Source organism: Papilio machaon, chromosome 5, assembly GCF_912999745.1.
Source record: "Papilio machaon chromosome 5, ilPapMach1.1, whole genome shotgun sequence".
In the NCBI taxonomy this organism is placed as follows: Eukaryota; Metazoa; Arthropoda; class Insecta; order Lepidoptera; family Papilionidae; genus Papilio; species Papilio machaon.
In genome coordinates, this window is record NC_059990.1 from 6,735,325 (window position 1) to 6,761,643 (window position 26,319).

Genomic DNA, 26,319 nt, shown 5'->3' on the forward strand with positions numbered 1-26,319 from the left:
GACATGAAATAAAAAAAAAATTTATAATCAAATATAACAACCAAGGGATTATACCTTTAAGTAGTTAGATTTTAGCCGAATTACCAAGAATACAGAAATTAAAACAAATTATTACACAAACCTCGTAATACACCGCAATACTTTAATTTTATTTGACGACGTTTTTTTCATGCGTATATTAAACAAGGCCGTAATCTCCTAGCAATTCTTATCAAAACATTATAAAGCCTACCAACTACGGAAAAAGTATTGTAATGTGTAAGAGAGATAAGGAAATTGTAACATACTAAAAATTTGTAAATATTTTATAATTTAATTTCATTCTCATAATCTATCAATGGGCGATGTATTTCAAATTAAGAAAATCAAACCAAAAATAGTAAAATAGCACATAATTTACTTACTTACTTACTTACTCCGCTGGCGCAGCGCCTCAAAGTGGGTAAAGAGAATACATAATTTACTAATAAACTAAAATTTTTGCTATTTCACTAATACATTGTTTAATGTTTTTCTTATTAATTTAATGTTGCAGGTACTCTGGCAAAGTGTAAATGTGGCCAACCAATGTGTAACTCGTGGAAGGTTTCCTAATCGAATGGAAAATTGCCGAGGCTACACCATGTGTATTAATGGCCCTAACGGATTCATAGAATACAACCTCACCTGTCCAGAGTCCTTCATTTTCAGTCATTTGGAAAGCCTCTGTACAAATGTGACTAGTTACAAATGTATGCCGGAATTCAACTGCAGGGAAGTAGGAAATTTTGAAACTGATTCTGCAAATTGTACGTCATTTATGGCTTGTGTTGAAGGTATAAACGGGCTAGTAGATGCAAGATGGTCTGAATGTCCTCAAGGAACAGTATTCAGTCCAACCGACAAGAGTTGCATAAATGAAACCTTGTACAGTTGTCATAATATCCACGATTCACCTAATATTCTTTCTATTCTGGTTAATAATGAACCAATATTTACTGCTAATTTCACTTTAAATGTTTCTCCTACTTTAAGGTATCAATATACTACTGTGTATGGGTTTTCGTTACTTATGTTTTTCTATACAATACAAAATTAAGACATTTATCATGAATTTTATTTTTAACCCACTCCTATAGACTGTCCAATGTAGAATGACCCAATTATAATTATGTACTTTAGTTCATTCAAAATATAATAATATTTTTGCTGATGCAGAATATTTCGATTGAGTTTTTTTTTAAACCAATTTTAAACTGTTGATATTATAAAATCTCCAGCAACCAGCAATATACTTACTCTGTGCCATCATAAATTCCGTCATCCGTCAAAGTCAGTCACACCAAAATCCAAAACCAAAATCAACCAATTGTCAATGTCATTTTCATAATTGTGCGAATGATGGTTTAATATTTTTTTAATTAAAATAAAATCTGCTTAAGATAAACTTGAGCGGAATTTAAGAACACAAGTAATTTTTAAAAGAAATACCAATTAATTTTCAATGTACTCACAAATAGTTTTAACGAGGTAGTTTAAGGTTTTAGGTTATGTTTTGCTTTAATTTTAGCCAACTATACTGTTATTATACTCAAATACGTGCTTTTCCAGACAATGGTCGAGATTAGTACATATTTGCCGAACTATGGCGACCCTAGAAGGTCAAAAAGTTCCTCAAAGCAGTTCCGCGAGTGATGGCATTTCACCACCACCTAGGATCCACAGAGGACCGACAGACATCCTGCAAGCACTTGCTGCTACAGTCGGACCTGATCCAACTGCAGCACATTACAAGTAAAGTTTGTCAAATACATCTCAGCAAAATTACAAATTTTAGATAATAACAAATCACTACAACGAGTACATCTGACATGTTCCTTAAGTTCCTTATTTGAGCAATTGATATAAGTTACTTTTAATTATAATAAGATTAATGAAATGTATCAAACATCTTTGTACTAGGTGCCCTGTTAATACATATTTTCAGATATCATGATGACCCATATTTGATTCCTCTCTCTAACTTCCGTAAGAGGTCATATGCACTATCAGCAGAAGCGGGTAGGAAAGCTGCAGCTTGGATAAGAGATGAACATGCTGATCTATTTTCAATGAGAGAGTGGGACCCACCAGGCAAGAAGAAGACTCCTCACTTTAATGCAGATCCCCACATTGATGCTTTTGCTCCTAAACCTATATACAATGATGAAAGTAAGGTAAAAACATAAATGTTTATTGTAAAACTATACTTCATAAGGCTGATGATGATATTTCATTCTGCGTAAAATCACTATCAATATATTCAACAAAAATTTAAACTGAAAGTAGCATTATAGAAAAAGAATGGTTACAGGCCGCTTCTTTTTAGATTTAAGTGCAAAAATTGCATTATACCTCCTTTATTTGCAATAGCCATATTGTACTTAAAAAAAATATTAAATAAATTTTTACAACAGGTAACTGAAGAAGACTTCAAATATACATTAAAAAATGCACTAGTTGAAGATGCAAAAAAAGTTTTTGAACTACTCGGTGGAGTAAATGCTCTGAGTGAGGAAATGAAAATAGAATTCCTACAATTGCTTTGTTTCTATAATGAAAAGGAACCACTAGCAATGGAATGGTTGGAAGAGAGATGGTTTGCTGCCAAGACAAGGGATAGACATTCTGCTACGTGGAAGTAAGATTTTATTTACTAATTTTAATTATTCCCTGCTAATAAAACACAATACAATATTTAACTTTATCTCGGGTTTAAATAAACTGATTAAATAAAAAAAACTCCTGTATTTTTACTGAGTGTCTTTATTCAGTTTATTTTCTTATTATTTTGATGTCTCTGACTAATATGATAACACCAAAATTTACTTTTCTAGAAGGACCGTTTTCTATCTATCTTTGTTACCTTATGCATATGACTTGTTAATATATTTTTTATATATATATATATATATATATATATATATATATATATATATATATATATATATATATATATATACTCCTTGTTTATTTTATTTTTTTACATACTCCTTTTTAATATATTTATTTATATGTTTCAGGTTGGGTGGCCTTGCTGACAGTATTTTTACTTCTATGGAATCAAAGACTCCGGAAGCTTACTGTGCTATAATTCAAGGAATGGCAAAATATTATCAAGTAAATGTTTTAGTTTCTTTACAATTCCATTCTTTATCAAAATTATTCTTTAAATTATTTCTGTTTTTTTTTTCTATCTAATTCTAAATCACTGAACAGATTTTTTTTTAATGAATGAATTTACTAAAGCAGGATAGTTTATTATTTATTTTTAAATGTTAAAATAAGTAATATAACTAATAAATTTTATGCTGAGAATCCATATAGGTGGATGTTTTTTTTAATTTCGTGCGGATAATGTCACAGGCAAAACCTAGTATTGTACATTTTAGTGCCATTGTTTTTTTTTAGTTAATGTTAATCCCTTCTATTTCAGGCAGAAAGAGCCCATGCATTAGCTCAGGAAGCGATGGAAAAAGGTATTCCGCTCTCAACCAGTGTCTTCAATTCACTGATAAGTTGTGTTGGATTCCTAAAAGAGGGGACTACATTAAGAATTGAGGCGTTGAAAACACTATTGACTCAAATGAATGAACAGGTGAGGGAAATGTTAAAAATACATTTTTACTTTTACTCAAATTATCACTTTTAAATCAATTTTTCCTTTATACTCAACTATTAAGCACAAGTGAATGAATAAAATCTTACTAATATTACAAATGCGAAAGTTTCGATGGTTGTTTGTTTGAAGGTATCTCCGGAACAAACAAAAAATTGTTGCTGTATTAATGCTCTAGCATAGTCTGGAAGAACACATAGGCTACTTATAAAGTTTTTTGGTTAATTCTGTGCGGACGGAGTCGCGGGCGACAGCTAGTTGACTATATAATTATTGTTATTGCACAATTGACACAAGGGTAATGATTTCAGTAGTCTGTTTAATTTTGTGTCGTCTTGAATGTGATATAAAGTTAAACAACTCAAACATTTTTTTTTATTTAATTTAAATTTCTAGCCGTAGCCAGCGACTGCGTCCGCGCGTAATTAAAAAAAACTTTATAAGTAGTCTATGTGTTTTTCCAGACTATATTCTACATCTGCGCCGAATTTCATCAAGATTCGTTGAGCCATTCCGGAAATACCTTCAAACAAACATCCATCCATCTATCCATCTATCTAAACTTTTGCCATTTATAATATTAGTATGATTATTTGTGTCTTATAGGGTTTATCACCAGACCAAGGAACACTTAGCTCGTGTCTGAGGTCGATATCAGCATGGGGTGGTGGCCATATGCTGCAGCAGGTCGCTCTGCAAGTTGTTGCAGAGTTCAGTAACATCGGCCTTCAACCAGGACTTTCAGCTTATTATTATTTACTATGCTTGTTCTGCAAAGAACGTAAGTATTCTTCTGATTTAATATTAACATGTTCTTTGCTGTTAAGAATTTTTTCTATTAAACATGTGAAAATTTGGTGTCATCGCATATTATAATTTAATGTTTGAAAAAATTCTATTTTATTCTATTGAATAGTTACTCTATTGCTCAATTCATTATTTGTTATCAGAATAGTTGGTATTTTATTGGAATTTTTAGATACAGTGAAGTAAAAAGCATAAAATGTTAATTTAAACGTTTAGTAAACTAAAAATATTATTGTAAAGAAGGGCATCGGTGGATAGAGACTGTCGGTGACTCAGGGGTTAAGCACTTGACTAGCAATCTGCAGGTCCTGGGTTCGAATCCCGTCATGTACCAATGTGTTTTTCGATTTACATATGTACATTTATCCGACGTTCTTACGGTGATCTGAGAAAAAATTCAATAATATCTGTGAAGTCAACCCGCACTTGGCTGTAGTTGACTATAGCCTAGTCACCCCTAACTTGGGGTAGGTTCTGAGATCCTCAGTGGAGACGTATAGTGAGCTGATGATGATGATTATTGTAAAAAAAAGAACTTTCTACATTTCGTACTTCAAAAATTTGCAATGTTGTAAATTCCAGGTGGCCCTCAAATTGATATTCTAACAACAATCCTTAATGATTTGGAGAAAAGGGAAAATTTGGAGCCTCAGGACGCGACCGATACAAATTTCTTTATTACAGCAATGGGAGTGTGTAGTGATCATTTACAGGTAAATAAATATCTATATATATATAAAAGAAAGTCGTGTTAGTTACACTATTTATAACTCAAGATCAGTCGAACTGATTTATCTGAAAATTGATGGGGAGGTAGCTTAGAACTAGGAGACGGACATAGGAACTTTTTTATCTCGTCTGCATTTTTTTTATTCCGCGCGGACGAAGTCGGGAGTAAAAGCTAGTTTAAAATAATAATATATATGTGCTAGTAAAAAAAAAATCCCAATTGACTTGTGACATCACATTCACCAAAATCGGTTCAGTTTTTTAACTAAAAATAATTACAATGAAACTTCCATACATACAAACTCACATACAAAAAATACATATGCAAATTAAACATTTCCCTCCTGAGTCAGTTGTATGAAAATTAAAGAAAGCTATATTTAATAACTGTGAGTTTTTGAGACTTAAATCTCTGTATACATATCATCATTCCTGTCAATATCTTTTACAAAACCGAGATAAAATATTTTAAATGGAGATTTTGGTCTCAAAAACCCACGGTAAGTCTACTTAAGCTTATTAATTAAGCTTTTCAAGTATTTTGTGTCATGTTAATTTTTATAAATATAACGATTTGATTGTTTTAATGTTACGATAATTAGGACATCACCTTAGCGGAGAGGCTGCACAAGCTTCTGATGAAAGACGACAACTACAAGCTGGTGGGCGACGCATACAAAGAGAGCATTTACTATAGACACTACATTACTGTATCTTGCAGGTAAATTATATTTATATTATGAACGAATAAAAATTCTAAATAATATTTTTCAAACATCTTTAATTAGAGTCACAAAACTTAAAAACCCAACTAATTTTACAGTTTTCTTTATATAACTCTTCACATTATTTCTGACAATTTAGTGCAAATTCTGAATCAAATATGTAATACGTCTTCGGTTTCTTTTTTTTTTTTTTTTGTAAATGAATGTTTATCTCACGTTGTTTTTTTTTTTATAGACATGCTCCATTCGAAAAGACTCTTGAACTACTTGATACATTAGTCCCCAATGTATATGTTCCAGAACCAAGTGTTATGGAAGAGGTAATTACATTTTATCTCCAAATACAGTTGAACATGGATAAGAGAGAAACTCTAGTCAGAAAGCGAGAGAGATAAATATCGTGTTCTATTAAACTCTCGTTTATCTAGGTACGACTGTAATTATTAATTTAGTTATTATATTTACATTTATTGTTTATGTCTAATCGTATCTATTGCTTTAACATTCAGGTTGGAGATAAATTTAAATTTTCAGTTATATTAATCCATGGAGCAATAGCCATAGTGCATAGAGCATAGTATTACTTTATTATATCATACTTCATACTTCCATAGTAATATAAATAGAAAAATTAGGATGATTGTATGTTTGTTACTACATATCTTCAAACTTTACGGATCTCTATGAAATTTGCCATAGATTTAGAACATAGCTTGGAAAAACATATATTACTTACTATGCTTTTTTTAATTCCGCGCGGACGAAATCACAGGCGACAACTAGTAATATAGTAAATAAGAAGTATATTACCATTTGTATATTTTGTATACTTGTATAGATAATAAAACGTCTGGAAGTTGGTGGTGCGGGAGAGCGACTGGCGCAGGCGTGGTCTCAACTCGTGGTGTTTGGTCACGCCAATCGTGTGCGTCTTGTCGAGAGGCTGCTGGACGCCTTCTGCAACTGCTACCACTATCAAGGTCTTATCATCATCATCAATTTACATATCTACAGAATTCAAATTACAACAAAGATTATTTTTAATTTATTTAGTTTTTACTAATTCATCGTATTTAATAGCAGTCACTATCTCAGTAATCGTTCTTTTCTTTGACTTACATCTAACCTACATTTATATATTAGGTCCTTACATATGAAATTGGCGTTTTGTATGGGAGGAACAAAAAGTCGAATATTTTTTAATATAATATATTTAATGAATCAAAGTATGAACCATTATTTTCTATGCACTTTTGCCATCTCATAGGTAGTTCATTGATCCCTTTACTAAAAAAACCAGTCGGACGGGAATCAATAAAATCTTTGAAGGCGATTTGGACTGCCCCATCGGAGTTGAATTTTTTCCCTTGCAAGAAGTTATTCAAATTTCGAAAAAAATGGTAATCTGTTGGAGCAAGGTCCGGGGAGTACGGAGGATGTCTTAGACTTTCCAATTGAAGCTCTTCTAATTTAGTAGCCGTCTGTTGCGCAGTGTGTGGTCTAGCGTTGTCGTGAAGCAGCAGTGGCGTGGAGCGATTGACCAGCCTAGGTTGTTTAGCCGCTAGCTTTTCCATCATGGTTTGCAATTGCTGACAATAGACATCAGCCGTAATAGTCTGGCCAGATTTGAGAAAACTGTAATGAACAATACCGGCACTAGTCCACCAAACGCTTACAAGTAACTTTTTTGGGGATAATTTTCGCTTGGGGCAGGATTTGGCTGGCTGGCCAGGATCCAACCATTGCGCTGAGCGCTTACGATTATCGTAAAGAACCCATTTTACATCACAGGTAATGATTCGGTTTAAAATACCTTCATTATTGAGCCGGTTTAGTAATGTAACGCAACAGTCGACGCGCGTTTGCCGGTTTGCTTCAGTCAATTCGTGAGGTACCCACCTTTCAAGCTTTTTAATCTTCCCAATTTGCTTCAAGTGAATTAAAACAGTTTTATCACTAACATCGCAGCCTGCAGCTAACTCGGACGTGGTTTGCGATGGATCCGCTTCCACAATAGCCTTCATCTCTTCATTTTCAACTTGAGTCTCAGGCCATCCACGGGGCTTGTTCTGCAGATCGAAATTTCCAGAACGAAAACGTTGAAACCAAAAACGAACTGTGTTTTCTTTTGCAACACGACCGCCATACACATCATTCACCCTTCGAGTCGTTTCCGCAGCACTAGTGCCACGGCGGAACTCGTCCTCGTAAATAATGCGATATTTGAAGTTTTCCATTTTGTAAAATGAGTGACGCAAACAGAAAAAAACAGATGAAAAAAAACAAATGAATGACGGTCATCGAACCATGAGTATGAGTATATGTACATGAGTCTATAGCTGTACAAATTTGAATTTGGAATTCCTTACCAAAGAGGAGAAATTCGTGATTAAAGTGACCAGTACGAAAAACGCCAACTTCATATGTAAGGACCTAATATATGTATAATCTAAAGGTGAATATATACTAAAGATTTTCTCAAGCATTTCTATGTAATGTAACGTTTTAACGAATGATATGATACAGGTAAAAGTATAGTTTCCGAAGCACGTCATATCATAGAGCGGCTCGTTGTTTTGTTACAAGTAAATGCTCTAGTCTATACCCACCTTAACAAGAATGTCTGGCCCAGTGAGAGGCGCTACTATCGCGGTTGCTATCGGTTTTTTCAGAATATATATAAAACCTACATAGATATATCATGACATTTTTTGACATTGACAAAGGGGGCGTTAGTGAGTGTCATAATTTAGTTTCACTTATACACACCGGGTCAGATAACTTTATCGGACTATATCTATAGGTTTTCATTGACCAAGAGACATCAAAAATTATGCATTTAATTACATTATAAAATAAATTAATTTATGTTAATAAATGAATACTTTGTTACAGATGATGACATAAAAGCGAAGATACGTTTCGCCGCCGGCGATATACTTAAGTTTGGTCAAATAGCTGAAGAAAAGGAGGAAATGAATGAAATGAGATCACCAGTACAAAAGTATGTATTAAATATTGATTTTTACTCTTCCATAGCTTAGGAAATTAATTACTTAAAAAAATACAATTAAAACGTGAAATTTTTTGAAGAAAATACTCTTTGTTTTGCAATAAGTTAATTGGGCGTTTAGGGAAGTTCCTAATACTAAACCATCACTAAGGACGGCAGATAACATTCTGTAAGAATAATTTCTGAAATAAATAGTTCTCTGTATTTTCTGTTTACCCATTTGTGATACGGGCGTGATTATGTTGTTCATTTTGATTGTTATGTTATAGGTTATCAGCGACGGCGATGTGTAACATAATAGAGTTGTGCTCCGACGTGGCGGATAAGGCGGACGAGGGTTGGGAGCGAGTTGTGCAGGCGCTGGAGCGGCTGCGAGGCGAGCAAGCGGCCGGCGTGCCCGCTCGCCCGCAAGTACTCGCTCAAGTCGCACACAGAGCGGCCACTGTCGGCAGACCGACTATAGCTGCCGTAAGTACTGCATTAGAATACAGTACAGATTATAAAACTACTTATATTGTAATATTAACTCTGGTTATAATAGTACTTACTGGCTGATAAGAAAAATATTATTCCATTTTTTTTTTGTGGAAACCATTCCCCTTGTTTTGAAAACATTTACTCAATAGCAGTTTATATTTTACTAGCTTTCGCCCGCGACTCCGTACGCGCGGAATTAAAAAAAATTTAATAAGTTATGTGTTCTTCCAAAATATGTTCTATATCTGTACCAAATATCATCAAGGTCCATTAAGCCGTTCTGAAGATACCTTAAAAAACATCCATCCATCCATTTTAACATTCCCATCTCTATATATAAAAGAAAGTCGTGTTAGTTACACTATTTATAACTCAAGAACGGCTGAATCGATTTCACTGAAAATTGATGGGGAGGTAGCTTAGAACTAGGAGACGGACATAGGAACTTTTTTATCTTGTGTGCATTTTTTTTTTCCGCGCGGACGGAGTCGCGGGTAAAAGCTAGTTTATAATATTAGTAAGATTGTAGTTATATTACCTTTTCTTAACGCAATATTGTTTTTAATGTTTATTTTTCAGGCGGCAGTTGGTTACCTGTCTGAGTGCGGGTTTGAGGAAGCTATGTCTGCCAGTGTGGCGACACTGAGCGTGATGCTGAACAGGTCTGAGGAGGAGGTGAAGACGCTGCTGGAGGACAGGAGCAAGCTGAGCGGTCTGCACCCCACAGCGCTGGCAGTCGCTGAGGCTTACCACGAGTAACTGACTCACTTTATTATTGTTACATAATAATTCTTTAACTTTTATTCCATATTTTTTATTTAAATTATTTTTAATTAATACTCTTCAAAATATAACACATTAAAGAATTGTAATAAACCTATTTTGTATTGAAAGTTTAAAATAAGTTATTGATTTAATTAAGTTTATTTTAAATGATAACGGTTAAACATTAGATAAAAAAATGTTTGGGCCAAATTATGATAATATAGATTAGAGTAGAGGACAAATTAAAGTCTCATCTGATAGTAATAAAACGTAGGTAGTAACAATAATTAATAATCATACTAATATTATAAATGTGAATGTTTAGATGGATGGATGGATGGATGTTTATTTGAAAGTATCTCCAGAACGACTCAACGGATCTTGATGAAATTTGGCACAGACATAGAACATAGTTAGAAAGAACACATAGGCTACTTATTTAAATTTTTTAATGCCGTGCAGAAAGAGTCGCGGGCGACAGCTAGTTACGAAATTTGATACAAGCACAATTTCTCAGTTTTATCTGGGGAAGAATAAAATAATGTGTATATTGAATTTTTTTTTTTTTTAACAGAGTGAAGTCTGGCTCGTCTCTGCATCAATCTGACTCCTCTACGAGTTCGGAGAGTGACAGTGAAACATCCGATGATGATTGTTAGTATACCTAGTGATTATTGTATCTGTAGTATTAAATATTATTAGATGTATTTATGCTCTTTTATTTGTGTCTTGTTTACTTTTACATTAAATTAAATATTTTTCCATACTTAATATTATATAAAGAAAACATATGATTATATTGTTTGCATTGAATAAGGTCCTATACGACTGAACCGATGTTAAAATTCTTTCACTGTTTGTAAGCCACACTATCCCTGGGTGTTTAAATTAAAATTTCGCACAGACGAAGTCGCGGGCAAATGCTAGTATTTTATATCTTAATGCCTACAGAGATATTAAAGGGACATTTCAGTTGTGTGTTAGAATAGCGTAATAACGTCGAACTTTAGCATTATATGAATAAATTCCGTTTCACAATTAAATAATCTACTTTACCCTCAGACCATTTGTTCACTGGTCAAAAGCTAATATTAGGCCCAACTAGGTTGTCTAGAGAACTAGTGGCTTTGAATTGAATACTGTACTAGCTATCGCCTGTGAATTCTTCAACGCAGGAAAAAGTAAGCTATATAATATACCATAACAGTGGTAGACGTCAGCAACAACAACATCAGTTGCACGAATTGGCCGGCTCGCCCGTTGAATACCACGACCACACACAAGACAGGCGTCAAGTGGAAGTAATTCAGGGTACAGTCTGGCAGTCTCTTTCCCTTCCCACCCCTTTTCTTATAAAGAAAGGGGAAGCAAGATGGATTTGATAGAGGAGGACATGCGTCTCCTTCTTCCTTCGTCGTTTGAGGGTAGGCACCGCATCTGCAATTGCAAATGTCTATGGGCATCGGTCGTTTCGCCATTTCGTCAAATTCATGTGGCCGCATGCTCGTTTGCCACCTTGTAATATCAAAAAATACCCGCACGCATTAGATACCTTCCCGTCCTGTTAGAATCAGTCTAGCCGTTCAAAGCCGCTTTTGATGGCGGCTCTACATTAGCGAAGTGAATTAGTAGATTTAATGTGAATTAATATTAATCTACATTTAATCCAACAATATCATGTATCAGTTTTCATAGAAAAAAATACTGTTTCCTAATAGAATTATCAGCAATATGAGAACCGTTATTGAGAAATATACAACTTTGGCTTTAATTGAAATGGGTATGATAATAAAGATTTGCTTGTTTAATATGGGGTAATTGGAAGTATAAAGGTGTCAGAATAATCTTTGATGGATACTAAAATGTCCTAAACCATAAAAGACTTAAAGAATAAATATAAACCGTCTCAGTGATTCATCAAACAAGAAATGTTTGAAAAACTAACATAAAAAACGAGTTTATGTTGATAAATATTTTGAAGGTTATTAATAAAGTTTATTGAAAATTTGATTTGCAATTGAAATCTTAAACTAGACTAATTAAAAACGTAAAATTGATGTAATATCGAGATGATTAAACAAGGGAGTGTAGAGATTATTATCCGTGTATATGTATTGATTGATGATTTGACCCGTTTGACCTTATCTTTAAACACTGACTTAACCTAAAAAAAAAAGAAAAAACACATTTCTTACAATATTTTCAAATAACTAATAACAAAAGAACGAAAATAAAAAACGGTTCGGAATTTAGAAATAAATTTTAATTCTATTACTTGAGGGTTAATATTTTTAACCGCTATCATGTGTAATATTCATAAAAGGCGAAGGTGTGACACGTTGTGCCAGTGACACAGATTTATTTCTCATGTCGGAGAGGTGTTAAAAACGATAATTGCCCGCGAAATGGCGACTTTAGAAGAAAGCATGTTATTTCGTTAGTCACCTTTCGCCCGTCCCGTGAGTAACCTTGGCTTTGTGAATAGAGGAAGTATTTTTTTATTGCGGACTAGAAGTAAAATGTTCGGTTACTTCAAACTTTGGTTTATCTTGGTGAGTTAATATATATGTTTTAATTAATTTATTATTTATATAAATTAGATAAATTATAAATGCACAATTTAGAAAAATTAAATTTTTTATGAAGGCAAATTTCTTGCGTAAATCAGTATTCTTGAATATTATATTTATATTAACGAATGGTGCAAAAAAAATAGAAAATATTTTCCAACTCTTAAAAGTCTTTACTATTTAAAAATATCTCGCAATTAGTATTAGTGCCAATATCTTGCTATTATAATATTTTATTAAAGTAAATGAAACTTCTTCAGGTTGCCGTTGCGCCGCCTGATTTGTTAGCAGCGTATGTAACAAAAAACTTTGACTGCGGTCCGTACGGCTTCGTTTGTGAAGGAACAACTAAACTAAGGCTCTGCGAAGGAGACAATCTGCTAGGGCCAGCCTTCAGATGTCCAGAAAATACCATTTGTAACGAGGACTCCAGTGATGTGTGCGAAAATACAATAAACAACATCGATCCAGCGATCACTAGGACTGTGAGATGTCATCGAAACGAAAGAATTGCCGACCCAACAGTCGCGGGTTGCAAAGGATATATCCTATGTATACCTAACAAGAACAGATTCCAAGGTATCAAGTTCAAATGTTCAGGAAACACAATATTCAACGGTTACACGCGAACTTGCTCATCGCCAGACAAATATAAATGTCCTCTGACAAATGTAACGAAAAAACCTTCAACATTTTACCAACAAGATAATCGCAGAATAGATACTATCTCAGAAAATATAAATTACGGTAACTCAGACATGAGCTCCCACTGGCATAGACCAATCGATTGCAAGAATTATAAGTTTGCTGTCACTCAAGATCAAAGCCCGGTCCGCGCGACGTATTTCTGCCCATCTCGCGTTGCCGGTGGTGAATCCGCAATAAGATGCACAATATTTTCAAATCAATTCTGCATTACACTAGAAAGAGACGACAAGGACTCTTTTATACAGGCAGCAGGTGTTGCTTATCGTAAACCTCGGACGAATGTTCCGTGAAGAAAATAAAAAGCATTTATTTTTAATTAATTTATTAATCGCTATAAGACTGATGGTACCTTTTGTGGCAGTGGAAATAACTACATTTAATTACTTCGACTACTTAAATGTAACACAAGTAAATAGTAACAAATTAAAGACTTTAATTTTTAAACACTACAAAAGAGCATTCATCTCCAACTTTTTGGTATCTTATAAATATGTAATTATATAAATCAAATAGCATTCACATTATTTACATTCGTAACTGTCTTCGTCAACGCATTTCTTTTTATCATCGTCGAAAACCTCATCCGAATCACACTTCTTTCTCTTACGACGTAGTACAGACTTTGATGTTTTGGAGCATATATAATATTTCCTACAATTATTAGGATCTACAAATTTGCCTTCTTCGTTACATTTGAAACCATTTGTATTATTAGATAATTTTTTGGTGGACTTTTTGTTGCTTTTATTTTTCTTCTTATCACTGGATGATGATGATGACGAAGAAGACGAATTTGAGGACGTTGACGATGACAATTTCATAACCTTTTTACCCTGTTTACACATCACGTTTACTTTATCAATAATATAACCACTTTTACATTGCAACTTTAGTCGTAAAAACCTATTGTTGGAACCCTTAACACATAAATAATACATATTATCTTGCCATACATCAATGAACCTACCAACTTTCATACATTTAAATTGGTTATTTCTAATACAATGTGATAAATTATTAGTACATTGCTTTTTAAATTCACTGAAAACTGTATTCTCTGGGCAAAAACCAACGATAGGTGTACTATAACCAATACAAATGTAGAATTTCCTACAATTCTCTTTATCTGCGTATCTGCCCCGAGAATGGTTTCTGCAATCGAAAGTGAGTACAGATGTTGGAGTTTTTATATTTGTCTTTGAAGTAGTTGCACGTGATTGTGATTCACTATTTGGTAAAATTAAGGATGAGTTAGTTGTTGTTTGAATATGTTTTATGGGCATTTCATTCGTTTTTACAATTTGATATTCCTTGCTATTTGTCGTTACTAGCGGGACAATTGTTACGTTGCTATGTGATTTATTTTGAATTTGCCTTTTAAGTTCGTGGTTTTTAGTACTCAAATTATAAATTGTATGTATTTCTTTTAAAAGTTCTTCTGAATTTTTATTCCCATACGATACATTGGTTTTCCCTAAATCCGAATTTGCAAACTGGATTCCATCTTTAAAACTATTGGTATTATTTTTAACGTCTGTAGTGTTAAGATATTGGAATCCAACAATAGTTTTATTAAGATATGTTGGGATTAAAGGTATAGTTTTATTTTGCCTTTCTATATTATTATTAGTCTTAGGTAAAACGGTAATTACAGTAGTATTGAGTACACGGTCAATGTCCTGTACTCTCATTTCCTTTGTTTTAGAATCAGTTTTATTTCTTATACTTACGTTTATTCTAGTTTTATTATATAATTCTATCGATACCTGCCCTTTTTCTTGATTTATACAAATACTTTTATTGGAACATTTTTGTATTACCGATTCGTTTTTACTTTCTTTTAGTAAAGTTAAATTTTTGATGTTATGTTGCGATTGTTCGGTAATTTTTTCATCTCTCGTTTCTTCCGGTAATTTTGCAATTCTGTCCGTACTTTTGGTTGTGACGTTGTGCAGTTTTAACTGTAATTCTCCTTTACTTTCGGATTTGTCATAAATTAAATCATAATTGCTCTTTGAATTCACATTTTCCTGCTCAAGTTTAGTAACTGTCTCGGTACTTATATTAGCTGTAGCAATGCTTAAAACTGATTCATTTGCTAGCAAAGTTTTTGAACTGTGACTTGTGAAGACCTTACTTGTACTAATATTTTTATTTCTAATCGAATTATCCGTTGTATTGAATACGGGGAAAGTAGAGTTTTTGGGTTTTAAAGTATTTGTTGTATTGAAAAATTTACTTAATGTAATACTTGTTGTGACATTATTAATAACTGGTTGAGTATTACCTTCAGTTACATTTTCTTCCTTATTTTCAAAACTTAAAGATTTAGAATTATCCGGGAGATTATGTTTAGTACTATTAAATTGGTTCATATTGCTTGCTGCTTTACCGCTTATTAAACTATCTTTTGCTTTATCGGCAATGAATGAATTTGTCTTTAAAACGGGTTTCTTTAAAGTGGGTTGGGTAACAGTATTGGAGTTATTGGAATCAAATTCATTTACGTTTTCTCTTCTATTATCCTCCATAAGAAACTGCTTTTCTTGTTTATTTTGCCTGTTCTTAATTGTCAGAGATGAATTTACAATCGGATCTTTATGCGTCGTAACAGTAGGGCTATCAGTAAAATCAGTTTCCTGCCCTTCATAGTTGTTCGAGCTGGAAATTGGTGATGCCGTTTGATTTTTCCTTAGCACATCAACATAGGTATCATTCAAGATACTTTCATTGCCGGTAGAGGTATGTGTATGTAGTGTGCGTTCAGTAGTGTTTTCTGTATTATATAGACTACTATAATTGAATTGGTCTATGTTTTTTTCCGTAACGGGCTGATTTTCTGCAACCTTATCGAGTACAAGAAAAGAATCTAGCATTGGGACTTCAGTTATATATTTACTTGTATAGATTTTTTCAGTTTGATCATTATTAATTATAGTGTTAGAAATTGGGGCTGCTGTATGTATAATACTCTTTACTAAATCGACAGAGGTAAAAATGGATGTATTTAAAACAGGTTTGGTTACGGCTTTTACATTAGACACTACGGTTTTATTATTTACTATTTCTCTATTATTTTGCGTCTCACTTTGAAGTAAATCAGTTGTATTATTCTTTAATGAATCAATTGTGTCATTTTGATCGTAACTTACTGTGATACCCTCAGTATTTTTCAAATTGTTAGAAGTTTCCGATGTAGATTTAGTTGAGTTTAATACATTTAATGTTTGTTGAATTTTCTCATCAATTTCCTTATAAAATGTAAATGTATCTAAACCATTTTTGGTATTACCATTGATCAAAATGGTGGGCTGATTTTCTGTTATCTTATCAAGTAATGTGGAAGAATTTAATATTGACCCTTCAGTAATATACGCCTTTTCAGGGATTTCATTTGTTTGATCTTTACTGTTGGCAGGATTAGAAATTGTCGCTGCTGTGTAAGTAAAACTATTCATAATAGGTTTGGTCGTATCTTCTATGGGCACCACACTATCGTTTTTAAGTATTTTTCCACTATAATTAGGCATTAATACTTCGGTCATATTTTCTACCATTACTCTTTTAATTAAATCGATTGTATTGTTTTTTAACAAATTGATTGTTTTATTTTCACTTATATTGTAATTTATTGTGGCACTCTCTGTATTTGTAAAAGAGTAGGAAGTTTCCGTAGGGAATTGAGTAGGATATATTAATTCATTTATTCTATCATTTAGAAGTTCGCTGTCTGATCGTTTTATTGTTTGGTTATCTTTTCGTATATCATCTAATGTCCGTATAAATGAAGCGGTATTCATAATTTCTACTTCTTCAATGTCTTTTTCGTTCAGATTTTGGAAATATCCGGTGACATTCTTTAATAACACGTTAGACAATAGTACTTTATCTATTACTCTCTTTTCATCTCCTAATGAATACTGAGTTTTATTTGATTCGGTATAATTTTTAACATCAAGATCTGTAGTTATATTTAATCCGTGATTAGTTAAGTTATATCTCGGACTAATAATTTCATCTGCGTTTGGAATTTTCTCAATAATTTCCTTACGTATCTTAGCCGTATTTAATACATTTTTTGTATTTGGGAAGAGTAAAGTAAAGTTTAACGTAGTATTAGTTTTGTTTAATAACAATTCTTTGTTTGTACTTTTGTTCGCTACGATAACTGCTTCATTATTTACAAAATGGTCATGGGGGTCTGTTACATTAGTAATAGAAATATTATGAGTTATTGTCTCAGTTCTATCAAATATATCATTGGTTTTAGTCACTTTTTCACTAGAATTAGATATTATGTCGTAATTTGATGAATTATTTTGCGAAGTGGACCTGAAATTTCTTAAACTTTCCCGACTTTCAGATCTTCCGGTAATATCTGAAATAGGACGATCTGTAAAAGGTATTTGTAAAGGTGATTTTAATTCAATAAAATCCTCGTTTCCCTTTATTAAGTCATCAAAACTGATATCGGAGTCAGGATAATCATTCGGAATAATAGGATTTGTAATAATGTCATTTTGAATATATGTTTTCGGTGTTGTACTCAATTCCGTTACCAGAGTTTCAACTGTGCTTGCAGGAAATAAGAGTACACTATAATCTGTATCCTCAAAAAATGTATTCTTAATTTCTCCTAAATCGTTGCTTCTCAAAGTCGTTTGGTAACTTTTTGTTTGTTGCAATGTAACTACATTTTCTGTAGTAAATTCAGTTATTGTTTCTACGTCTGTATATAATGTACTATTTAGTGTTTCCATACCTAATATTGTTTTATCTGTAATTATTTCAGTATTAACATCTGTACTGACGTTACTACTCTCACTGTCTATGTTGGCCGTGTTTGTATTTTTATTTCTGATCTGGAAATTCTTGTCCGTTATAGTGTCTTGGCCGGTACTATTACGTACATCAAAGTTAAACTTATTTATGTATTTACCAAGTTTTATATGTAAGTCGTTATCAAAAGAGCTATAATTGGTGGTTTTTGAACTCTCTTGGTTATCAGGTTTTATGGTAGAATTTAAAACAGCTTTTTCTGTGAAATAAAGCTGTTTAGGTGTTTGTAAATCGGTAATATCTTTGTTAACTTTTAATATATCGCCGAAAGTGATATCTAATTCTGAAGATTCCGGAGGAATTATAGGATTTGGCATTATGCCGTTTAGACTATACGTTTTGGTTGTCGTACTCATATGTGATGTAACATTGTCAACCTTCGTTGTAGGATGTACCAGATCTTCAAAATATATGATGTTCTCATTATCCCCTAACTTGTCGCTTCTTAAAGTTGTTATTTTTAATACATTGCCTGCTGAATTGAAATCTACAGAGTCTGGAAGAACAATACCTCTTGAAAATACATCGTTTTGAGCGTAAATTTCCGTTGGTGTATTCAAGTTCGATGTCGCAATTTTAACCGGTGTTGAAGTTGTTAATATTACACTTTCCTCCGGTAATGTAGAAATTGTTTCATTAAGATGCGCAGAAAAGTTGGGGGAAATATCTCTTGAGTATGTAGTATTTTGGATATAGCTTTCCGTTGCCATATTTAACAATTCTTTCGCTTTGTCTGTAATTATTTCATCATTATGGGAAGTATTAACATCATTGCCAACTGCATTTGAGAGGTTTGAATTAGATTCTAATGCATTAAAAGGAGATCTTTCGATTATTATTGAACTTAATTCATTGTCAGCTAGTTTATTTACTGTGAAATTGGTATCTATATCTATAGTTTTGTTGTTTTTGATAATGTTTTCAGATATATTTTTTAGGTTTGACGAATTATGAGTAATATTTGAGAGTTCACTTCCAATATCTGGAAGAGAAATTGATGTTGTCGCTGAAATTTCAATGTTTTTTGTGTTAGTTACATATTCTAGGGTAGAGGATTCTTCTGTGGTAACACTATCGCTAGGTATTTCACTAAATGATGTCATCATTTTATCAGTGGTATCTGTGCTTAATTCATTACGTGACTCTTCAAGCTTTGGTGTAGGTTCTTTATCTCTTCTTGTAAATTTCTGATTCATGTCATTAATTTTATTTTTCACATCGTTGATGTTCTCACTATTCGTAACATTTACATTTTTTGTTATTTTTTCATTTATTGAGGTACTATTTACCAATTCACTATCGATATTGCCATAAACAAGTACAGCATTGTCTGTATCGTCGAATATCACATTCGCATTGCCTGGGATTATATATTTTTGTTGTGTTGGGAAAACAGTATTTTCCTCAGCCTGTTGAGAGTCACTTGTAAAAAGAAATTCGTCGTAAATGTTTGTCGTAAGACGTGCTTCGGTTGTCTCTGTAGTTATATCAGTACCTTGGGAAGTAGGGATAGGTGTAATTGATGTCGATGTTCGATATTCACATTCGAAAGTGTTATTTTCATCGCAAAACGTTGTAGGTGGGCATGACAACACAATATTCCCAACTGTCATAGACACACCCCCACCGACGTCTACACATATTGTAAAATGTGTCGAATTCTCGCAAAGAAACGACTTACCAGAGCAATCGATAAACGGTTGTGTTTTTGTAATCAATGGAAGACAAAATATCTGAAACCGAAACAAAGTTACGATACTTAAAAATTAGTTAAACTTAAAAATATTGTATAGAAAACTGAAACAAAACAAATATCTTATTACAATAAGATAGATTTAGCAAGATTTAAAATATAACTTTGGCCAAATGCGTGAAAAGTTAAATAAAAAAACGGCCATGAATTAATCGTAGGACTTAAAATTAATACATACCGTTATTAAAAATAAAAATAAATCCATGTTCTAAACATAACCAAATACACATTTCTAACTTGAACGTTCCTATTTAAAGCACTTTATTGACTTATTTAGTTAAACGTGTCCTTTATCTACTTTAGTTTTCAGTACACTGGCATGTTTTCACTCATCTCAGATAATTTGAATGGCCGCGTAAGAAAGTTGTTAGTATAATATTTTATTTACATAACGCACTGTCACACATAGATTAGACCTACGACCGGGTAAATATTGTTGACATCCCGTTTTATACAGTCTCATTTATTTTTCTCATAACTAGAAGCAAACTTGATGATTTAATTACAAACATAGATGAATCAATGGTATGTTTATTAGTAAATACGAGATGAGATCCACATTGTTCCCTTTGACTTCCCATGCAGTCAGCGCCTGTGTAGCGTCACAAGAACTGTGAGCTTTGACACTTTAAAAATTATGTACGTCTATGGCATAGACTAATCAGTTATCTATTTAGCTAACACTGATGCCTAGTAACTTGTTACCTAATTAGTATCTTAGTGTAGAGATATCTCTACACTGAGAGCTAGTTCGGTAGTTATACTTGATTTGAAAGGCACAATATATTTCTTACTAGCTTTCGTCCGCGACTGTCCGCGCGTTTTTAAAAAAACTTAATAAGTAACCTATGTGTTCTTCCAAATAATGTTCTACATCTTTGCTAAATCTCATCAAGATCCATTAAGCCGTTCCGCAGATACCTTCAAACAAACATCCATCCATATAAACATTCGCATTTATAATATTAGTAAGATAATTCGAAATAATTAACAAAATATATTTTTGATGTCTTCGTATTTCTTTATCAGCCAGTATCACAGAATATAACATCTCAGTTTATCTTGCAACTTCCTGTGCTCTGTTGACATAATTATTTGAGTCAGCTTTGAATAGTGCAATTATTATTACGTAATTATGGAGTTTACCACAGTATATTTAATGCTATGAATCAACTATACCTATTTTCTTTGTAAGAATCTTGCAATATTACTTTGACTCTGATCTTTTACTCGCCTCATAATATGTCAGATATTTGGAAAATAAATACGATATTTTAAGGTTTTCAAAACGTTTTATTTTAATTATATTATAAATTTAATTGATATCACTTTATTTCTGTTACAAAAATATCACATCAATAGAGTCATCCAGTATTTTTGACTAAGAGTTAATAAATTTATATTTGAATAAAGACATAAGCTACAGTAGTAAAATAAATACTATTCTTGAGTTCTACTCACTAATTACTTCTTTATAAGAAAACATAATCGTTTCATTAATCCTATAAAAATATTTTCCGGACACATGTTATATACAAAGAAATTCACCATATTTATATAGATATTTTTTATAACCGTATTCAATATAAACATCGCCAATTTAGTCTTAAATATTTAAGCTTACTTTCGTAAAGAGCTATAACAGCCAAGACTAACCATAAAATAGTGACAGCACTTAGTATAATACCTATTAAAAACATAGAGTATTGATATCCATGCTCCTGACCTATAATAAATGACAAACCGGCTACGAATAGAGTTAATAATGTCGCGGAAAGTGTTTCAAGCGTGCTGTGAAACTTGGGCCATTTTCTTGCACCAACGAAATCTTGGACCGCTGTTTCGCAGCACGAGGTAACAGCCCCATACCCCAGTCCGGATATCACGCAGCCAATGGCGAAAGAATCGTGATTGTTGGTTTGTGCAAAAACTGAAAAAATATAACTTTAGTAAAAACACAGTCAAGACACTAATAAAACCGTTTATTACTTTAACAACTATTTTAAAAAGAAAGTAAGAAATGTGTTGTAGATGGCGAAATAAAATAAAGATTGAAATACACTTACAGTTCGAACAAAGCAAAGATCACGAAAGTTATAACAATTTTAGAAACCTTAATAATAACTCGCTAGTAGAAAATAAACAAATCAGTATTACTAAAACAGAACGTTTATTAACATCGTTTTCTTCACAGACTAATTGTTTGTATTTCGTCATATCAGTGATGCATCATGTGAAACATTCGCAAATAAAAGAGTAGGAAAAAACAACTTTATCTGCATATTAATGCAAGAATTTTTCAAACATTGCAAATTTCCTTGTATACATTTTATGTAATGCGGAATTTCATACCATTAAAGACAAAGCCCAATTTGCAGTAAGTAAAATGATTAAAATCTTACCAAAACATGCTATAGTCGATGTAATTAATCCAAACACAGCAACGTACTTAAAATTTCTTTTCGGGGTCTGCGCTAACCACGGTGTGCTCAATAGAAAACATATCCATGTGAATCCGTGCAAGGACAGGAGAAAGTTTGTCTCAAACATCCCTATTTTTGGTCTAACCTGCTGCGCTATCATCGGTATTAAAGATAAAAACACAGCAGTTAAACACAGCTTTACAAAAGTAAGCAATAAGGCTGGATAAAATCTCCAACATGATAGCGATCTCGTCAAAGGTTTTATAAACGTATCGTTAATATTATACATGAAATATAACAATCTGCGTTTAACTCTGTAAACTCTGTACGACGGTATCCAGAACCTTCTCTTTATATTTGTAACCGTCGACTGATATCGAAAGGAAAACGAATTTAAAATCTTTTCTCTATGTATCTCCGTCATTGGTGATATGTTGTCATAAGTTACTTCAATTTCCAAATGTTCTTTATTATTAAAGTTGTTTAAATCTTCTTTTGAATCTCTTCTAATTTGTTTCGTAATGTATTCATCTAAATTGTCACCTAGTGTGCTCAGTCTTTTGATTGCAAGGCTAAATCGTCGCTGATTGTTTGACGCTTCTTTGACAGTGGAAGCTTGTTCGACTTCGTCATCGCTCTCCTCGCTTTCCTCCGGTATATCCGGCAATATGTCTACGCCGAAAATGTTTCTTCTCCTCTCCTCGGGGCTCGGCGGTGGTGTTATCGTTCCAGCTACTTCATCTTCCGCAACCTCCTCGTCTTCTCGGTGTAAATTATCATCGGATGGACTCTTCCAACATTTTTTACTTAAATCAGTTAATTGCAATTCGGCAGTATAGTAGTTGTCTGCACCGTCATTTTGAAAGCCTGTATAATTCTTATAAAAGTCTGAATATCTGGAGCATACACCGGATCTTCTGACGCTTTCGTCGATTTTAAGAAAAAGGACAGCCGGCAGCACTTGCAATATTATTCCACCGAGAACGATGAATGAAAAAGAGTAACCGTAGTAATTTATTAGAACTGATATAATGTGGGGGAACAGAGATTGTCCGACTGCTTGTCCCGTGTTGCATATGCCTCTTATTATTGCGAGCCGGCTGTCGTAAGTTTCGAATATCACTGCGTCAACTTGAGCGGATATTAATGACGATCCCAGACCTAAAAATATAATCCATTATAATAATAAATGTTCAATAAAATCACAAATAATCAAAGAGTTTCATGCTTACCACCAAAAACACCGTATATGAATGGCTGTAAGTACAGGGGTACAAATGCGCAGGCAACCAGGCTAGCCACTGTCACCATGATGCCGACTGCGGCCATCGCTCGGTACCCCATAGACCCGCCCCACGAGTCAGCCGCCTCACGAAACCAACATTCTGAAAGATATTACTTAAGATGAGTAATTAGTTTTTAAAACAATACTTGTGACATTTTTTATACGTTCCGTTCCATGCCACGATTTGATAAACCCGTCTAAGCACAGAAAATTAAATAAATTTTCTGTAAAATATTACTTACGTGTTAGTCCGAAGGTGAGCAGATAGATGGTGGGTGTGAAGAGACCGAGCCATGCGGGCACGTCAAGACTGGTCAGGTGCAGCCACAAAACGCCGTATGCCAGCACCAGACTCGGCAGGCAAATCTATGTAAGTCAGTTCAGTGAAACATTATAATAAGCTATCACATCGTTGGTCCTTCGTTGTGTGATAAGAGCTAAACGTGGTGACAATTTCCCGAACTCAAGAAGATGGCTTTTATGTTTGCTTCTGTCACCAAGCACCTATGACAAATCATCATCATCATCAGTTCACTATACGTCCCCACTGGGGCTCGGAGCCTAGTCTAAAAACACATTGGAAAATGGCAGGATTCGAACCCAGGACCAGCAGATACAGTTAAGTGCTTTACCCCTGAGCCACCGACGCTCTATAACAAATCATATTTAGCAAAATCTTGACACTAGGAAGTGCCCCTCAGTTTACTTTTTCATCTTTTACAAATCGGTAAAGCTATCTAAACATATTTAGGTACGTTTTCTTCTTGGACCGCCCCAAATGAAAGTCTTTAGTCTCAGCCTACCCCGCTGAGTTACGGACGTGAGTTATGTTGTTATTATTGTTCTTTTAGTGCCATACCTGAGCGAAGTTTTGTGACTAGAATAGCAACTTCCTTTTGTACTACTAGTTTCTGTTCCCTTGTTATTGTATTTGTTATACGTTTGTTCTGTTGTATTATCTATATCAATCGCTAGCTAACCTTAACGCTCATATCTAATGTAAATTCCCGTGTTACATTGATTTTCAATGATATTATTTTTATGATTATAAATGCACACGTGATTAACTACAACTATGTTGTAATCTTTTCGCAAAAGTACCAACAACAAAGATTTTAAGATATCGTATCTTTGACAAACTATTTCCAACGTTATTTTATTACGCAGTCTTATATAAATTTTCTCTAAAATATTAATGAAAACAGGGCAGGCATTAGGATAGGGCGCGGTTGGGCAACCGCTCAGAGAGATGGACAGAAAAGACCGCCACAAGTCTGCGAATTACAGTCTCGCATAATCTTGTTAACCTGATGGTAAAAAAAGAGAACGCCGTAGAAATCTCGCTGACTCTCAACCGTTACTGAACGAAAGATTGACTCTTTTGTTTTCAGTGTGACTAATTAACAAAGAAAATGTACCATAAAATTATTATTACGCCAATTTTACTATACTGAATATTTGGCATATTTCAGCGTCACAAGTCTTTTGTCAGAGATAGTGGACTGTTTGCGCAAACCTACGTAAGCAGTTGTAATTACATATTTACGTTTCATTCCTAACCAAAAGCAAGTTGCGGGACAAACATAATTTTATGTAATAGACAAACATTTCTATTATCTATCACCTGTGCATATTGACATGTTTATAGAGATAATAAGACATCACGGCCGCAAAGATAAAACTGAGATGTATGCGCAATGCACACTTCATATAACACACAACACATGACAATCGAACAAATAGTGTGATTTTGTGTTTCTGACGTTTTTAATTAAATCTGTATGTACCTTATTTACCCTTGTAATTTATGAATTCTTCCCGTAATTGCCAGTAACACATTTGACATTTTTTCCTTTAAAATAGCGAAAATAATACATACATTCAAGAAAACCACAGAAAACAGTAGACTCCAGCGCCAATTTGCGCCACTAGATCGTGTATCAACTTCCATTTATAGTTCTTTCTTCAAGCATTTTTCATAAATAATCCGATACTCCAAATTCTAGTAACCATTTAAACACGGTAGCACTATTTAATCCAACATTGTAATATAATAACTACAGGTCTATTGATTCAAATCAATGATAAAGTAAAATTATTAAAGAGAGCATGTCGACTTATTGACGGGACTCTATCCATACATTGACAGTGTTATCGGGAAACGTCGTCACGATGTACTTTGTCTTATCTTATCGTTGTAAGAAACTAGTATGAGATCAATTATTATTTTTGTGATATTTCATTTTATATTAATAAACAAAGCTTGTTTTTCTGAGTAAACCCGATACATGGTATCTCTCCAAAGCCCCCATGTTTTCAACTATATTCAAACGATGTACACCGATATCTTTTGGAGCCTTTCTGACGTCAATAAAAAAGAAAAACAATTTTTGTTTAGAACGGCAATAAAAAAGAAGACGACAGATGATCACAACTCTGATCCTTTGGAAAGTCCTTCCCTAACGATGTGGCACCTTCATCGACATCTAGATGACGGTTAAAAAATACGCAATTATCGCTATCAGACCATCCTCTCTCTGCTTTTGATCAATGAGTTGAGACAAAAGTTAAGGCAAAAGTTTTTTCCC

The 26,319-nt window shown here is 33.4% G+C and overlaps 4 protein-coding genes across 5 annotated transcripts; 2 read left to right on the forward strand and 2 right to left on the reverse strand.

Annotated features, from left to right (window-relative positions):
• The first annotated feature begins 1,362 nt into the window (after positions 1–1,362).
• LOC106713513 (protein PTCD3 homolog, mitochondrial) lies at positions 1,363–10,850 on the forward strand. The gene is made up of 15 exons (XM_045677937.1): positions 1,363–1,509; positions 1,591–1,773; positions 1,967–2,195; positions 2,436–2,659; positions 3,042–3,138; positions 3,455–3,616; positions 4,244–4,418; positions 5,027–5,157; positions 5,776–5,894; positions 6,134–6,218; positions 6,737–6,878; positions 8,794–8,902; positions 9,181–9,379; positions 9,968–10,143; positions 10,728–10,850. The coding sequence occupies exons 1-15, from the start codon at positions 1,484–1,486 to the stop codon at positions 10,810–10,812; spliced, it is 2,142 nt and encodes a 713-aa protein (XP_045533893.1). The 5' UTR covers positions 1,363–1,483; the 3' UTR covers positions 10,813–10,850.
• A 1,596-nt stretch (positions 10,851–12,446) lies between these two features.
• Positions 12,447–13,795, forward strand: LOC106713543. The gene is made up of 2 exons (XM_014506360.2): positions 12,447–12,705; positions 12,984–13,795. Exons 1-2 carry the CDS (start codon positions 12,673–12,675, stop codon positions 13,719–13,721), a joined length of 771 nt encoding a protein of 256 aa, XP_014361846.1. The 5' UTR covers positions 12,447–12,672; the 3' UTR covers positions 13,722–13,795.
• Positions 13,796–13,952: 157 nt separating this feature from the next.
• On the reverse strand, positions 13,953–20,360 carry LOC106713490 (merozoite surface protein 1-like). Its single transcript, XM_045678041.1, has 3 exons — positions 20,202–20,360; positions 17,241–20,003; positions 13,953–14,264 (listed from the first exon to the last, which is right to left on the reverse strand). The coding sequence occupies exons 1-3, from the start codon at positions 20,226–20,228 to the stop codon at positions 13,953–13,955; spliced, it is 3,102 nt and encodes a 1,033-aa protein (XP_045533997.1). The 5' UTR covers positions 20,229–20,360.
• A 1,186-nt stretch (positions 20,361–21,546) lies between these two features.
• On the reverse strand, positions 21,547–25,885 carry LOC106713559. Of its 2 annotated transcripts, none has more exons than XM_014506383.2 (5): positions 25,611–25,885; positions 23,974–24,097; positions 23,679–23,831; positions 22,426–23,607; positions 21,547–21,953 (listed from the first exon to the last, which is right to left on the reverse strand). In XM_014506383.2, the coding sequence occupies exons 1-5, from the start codon at positions 25,680–25,682 to the stop codon at positions 21,604–21,606; spliced, it is 1,881 nt and encodes a 626-aa protein (XP_014361869.2). In that variant the 5' UTR covers positions 25,683–25,885; the 3' UTR covers positions 21,547–21,603. The 2 variants fall into 2 exon arrangements, with proteins under 2 accessions (XP_014361869.2, XP_045533878.1); XM_045677922.1 differs by lacking the exon at positions 25,611–25,885 and adding an exon at positions 25,150–25,506.
• Positions 25,886–26,319: the final 434 nt, after the last annotated feature.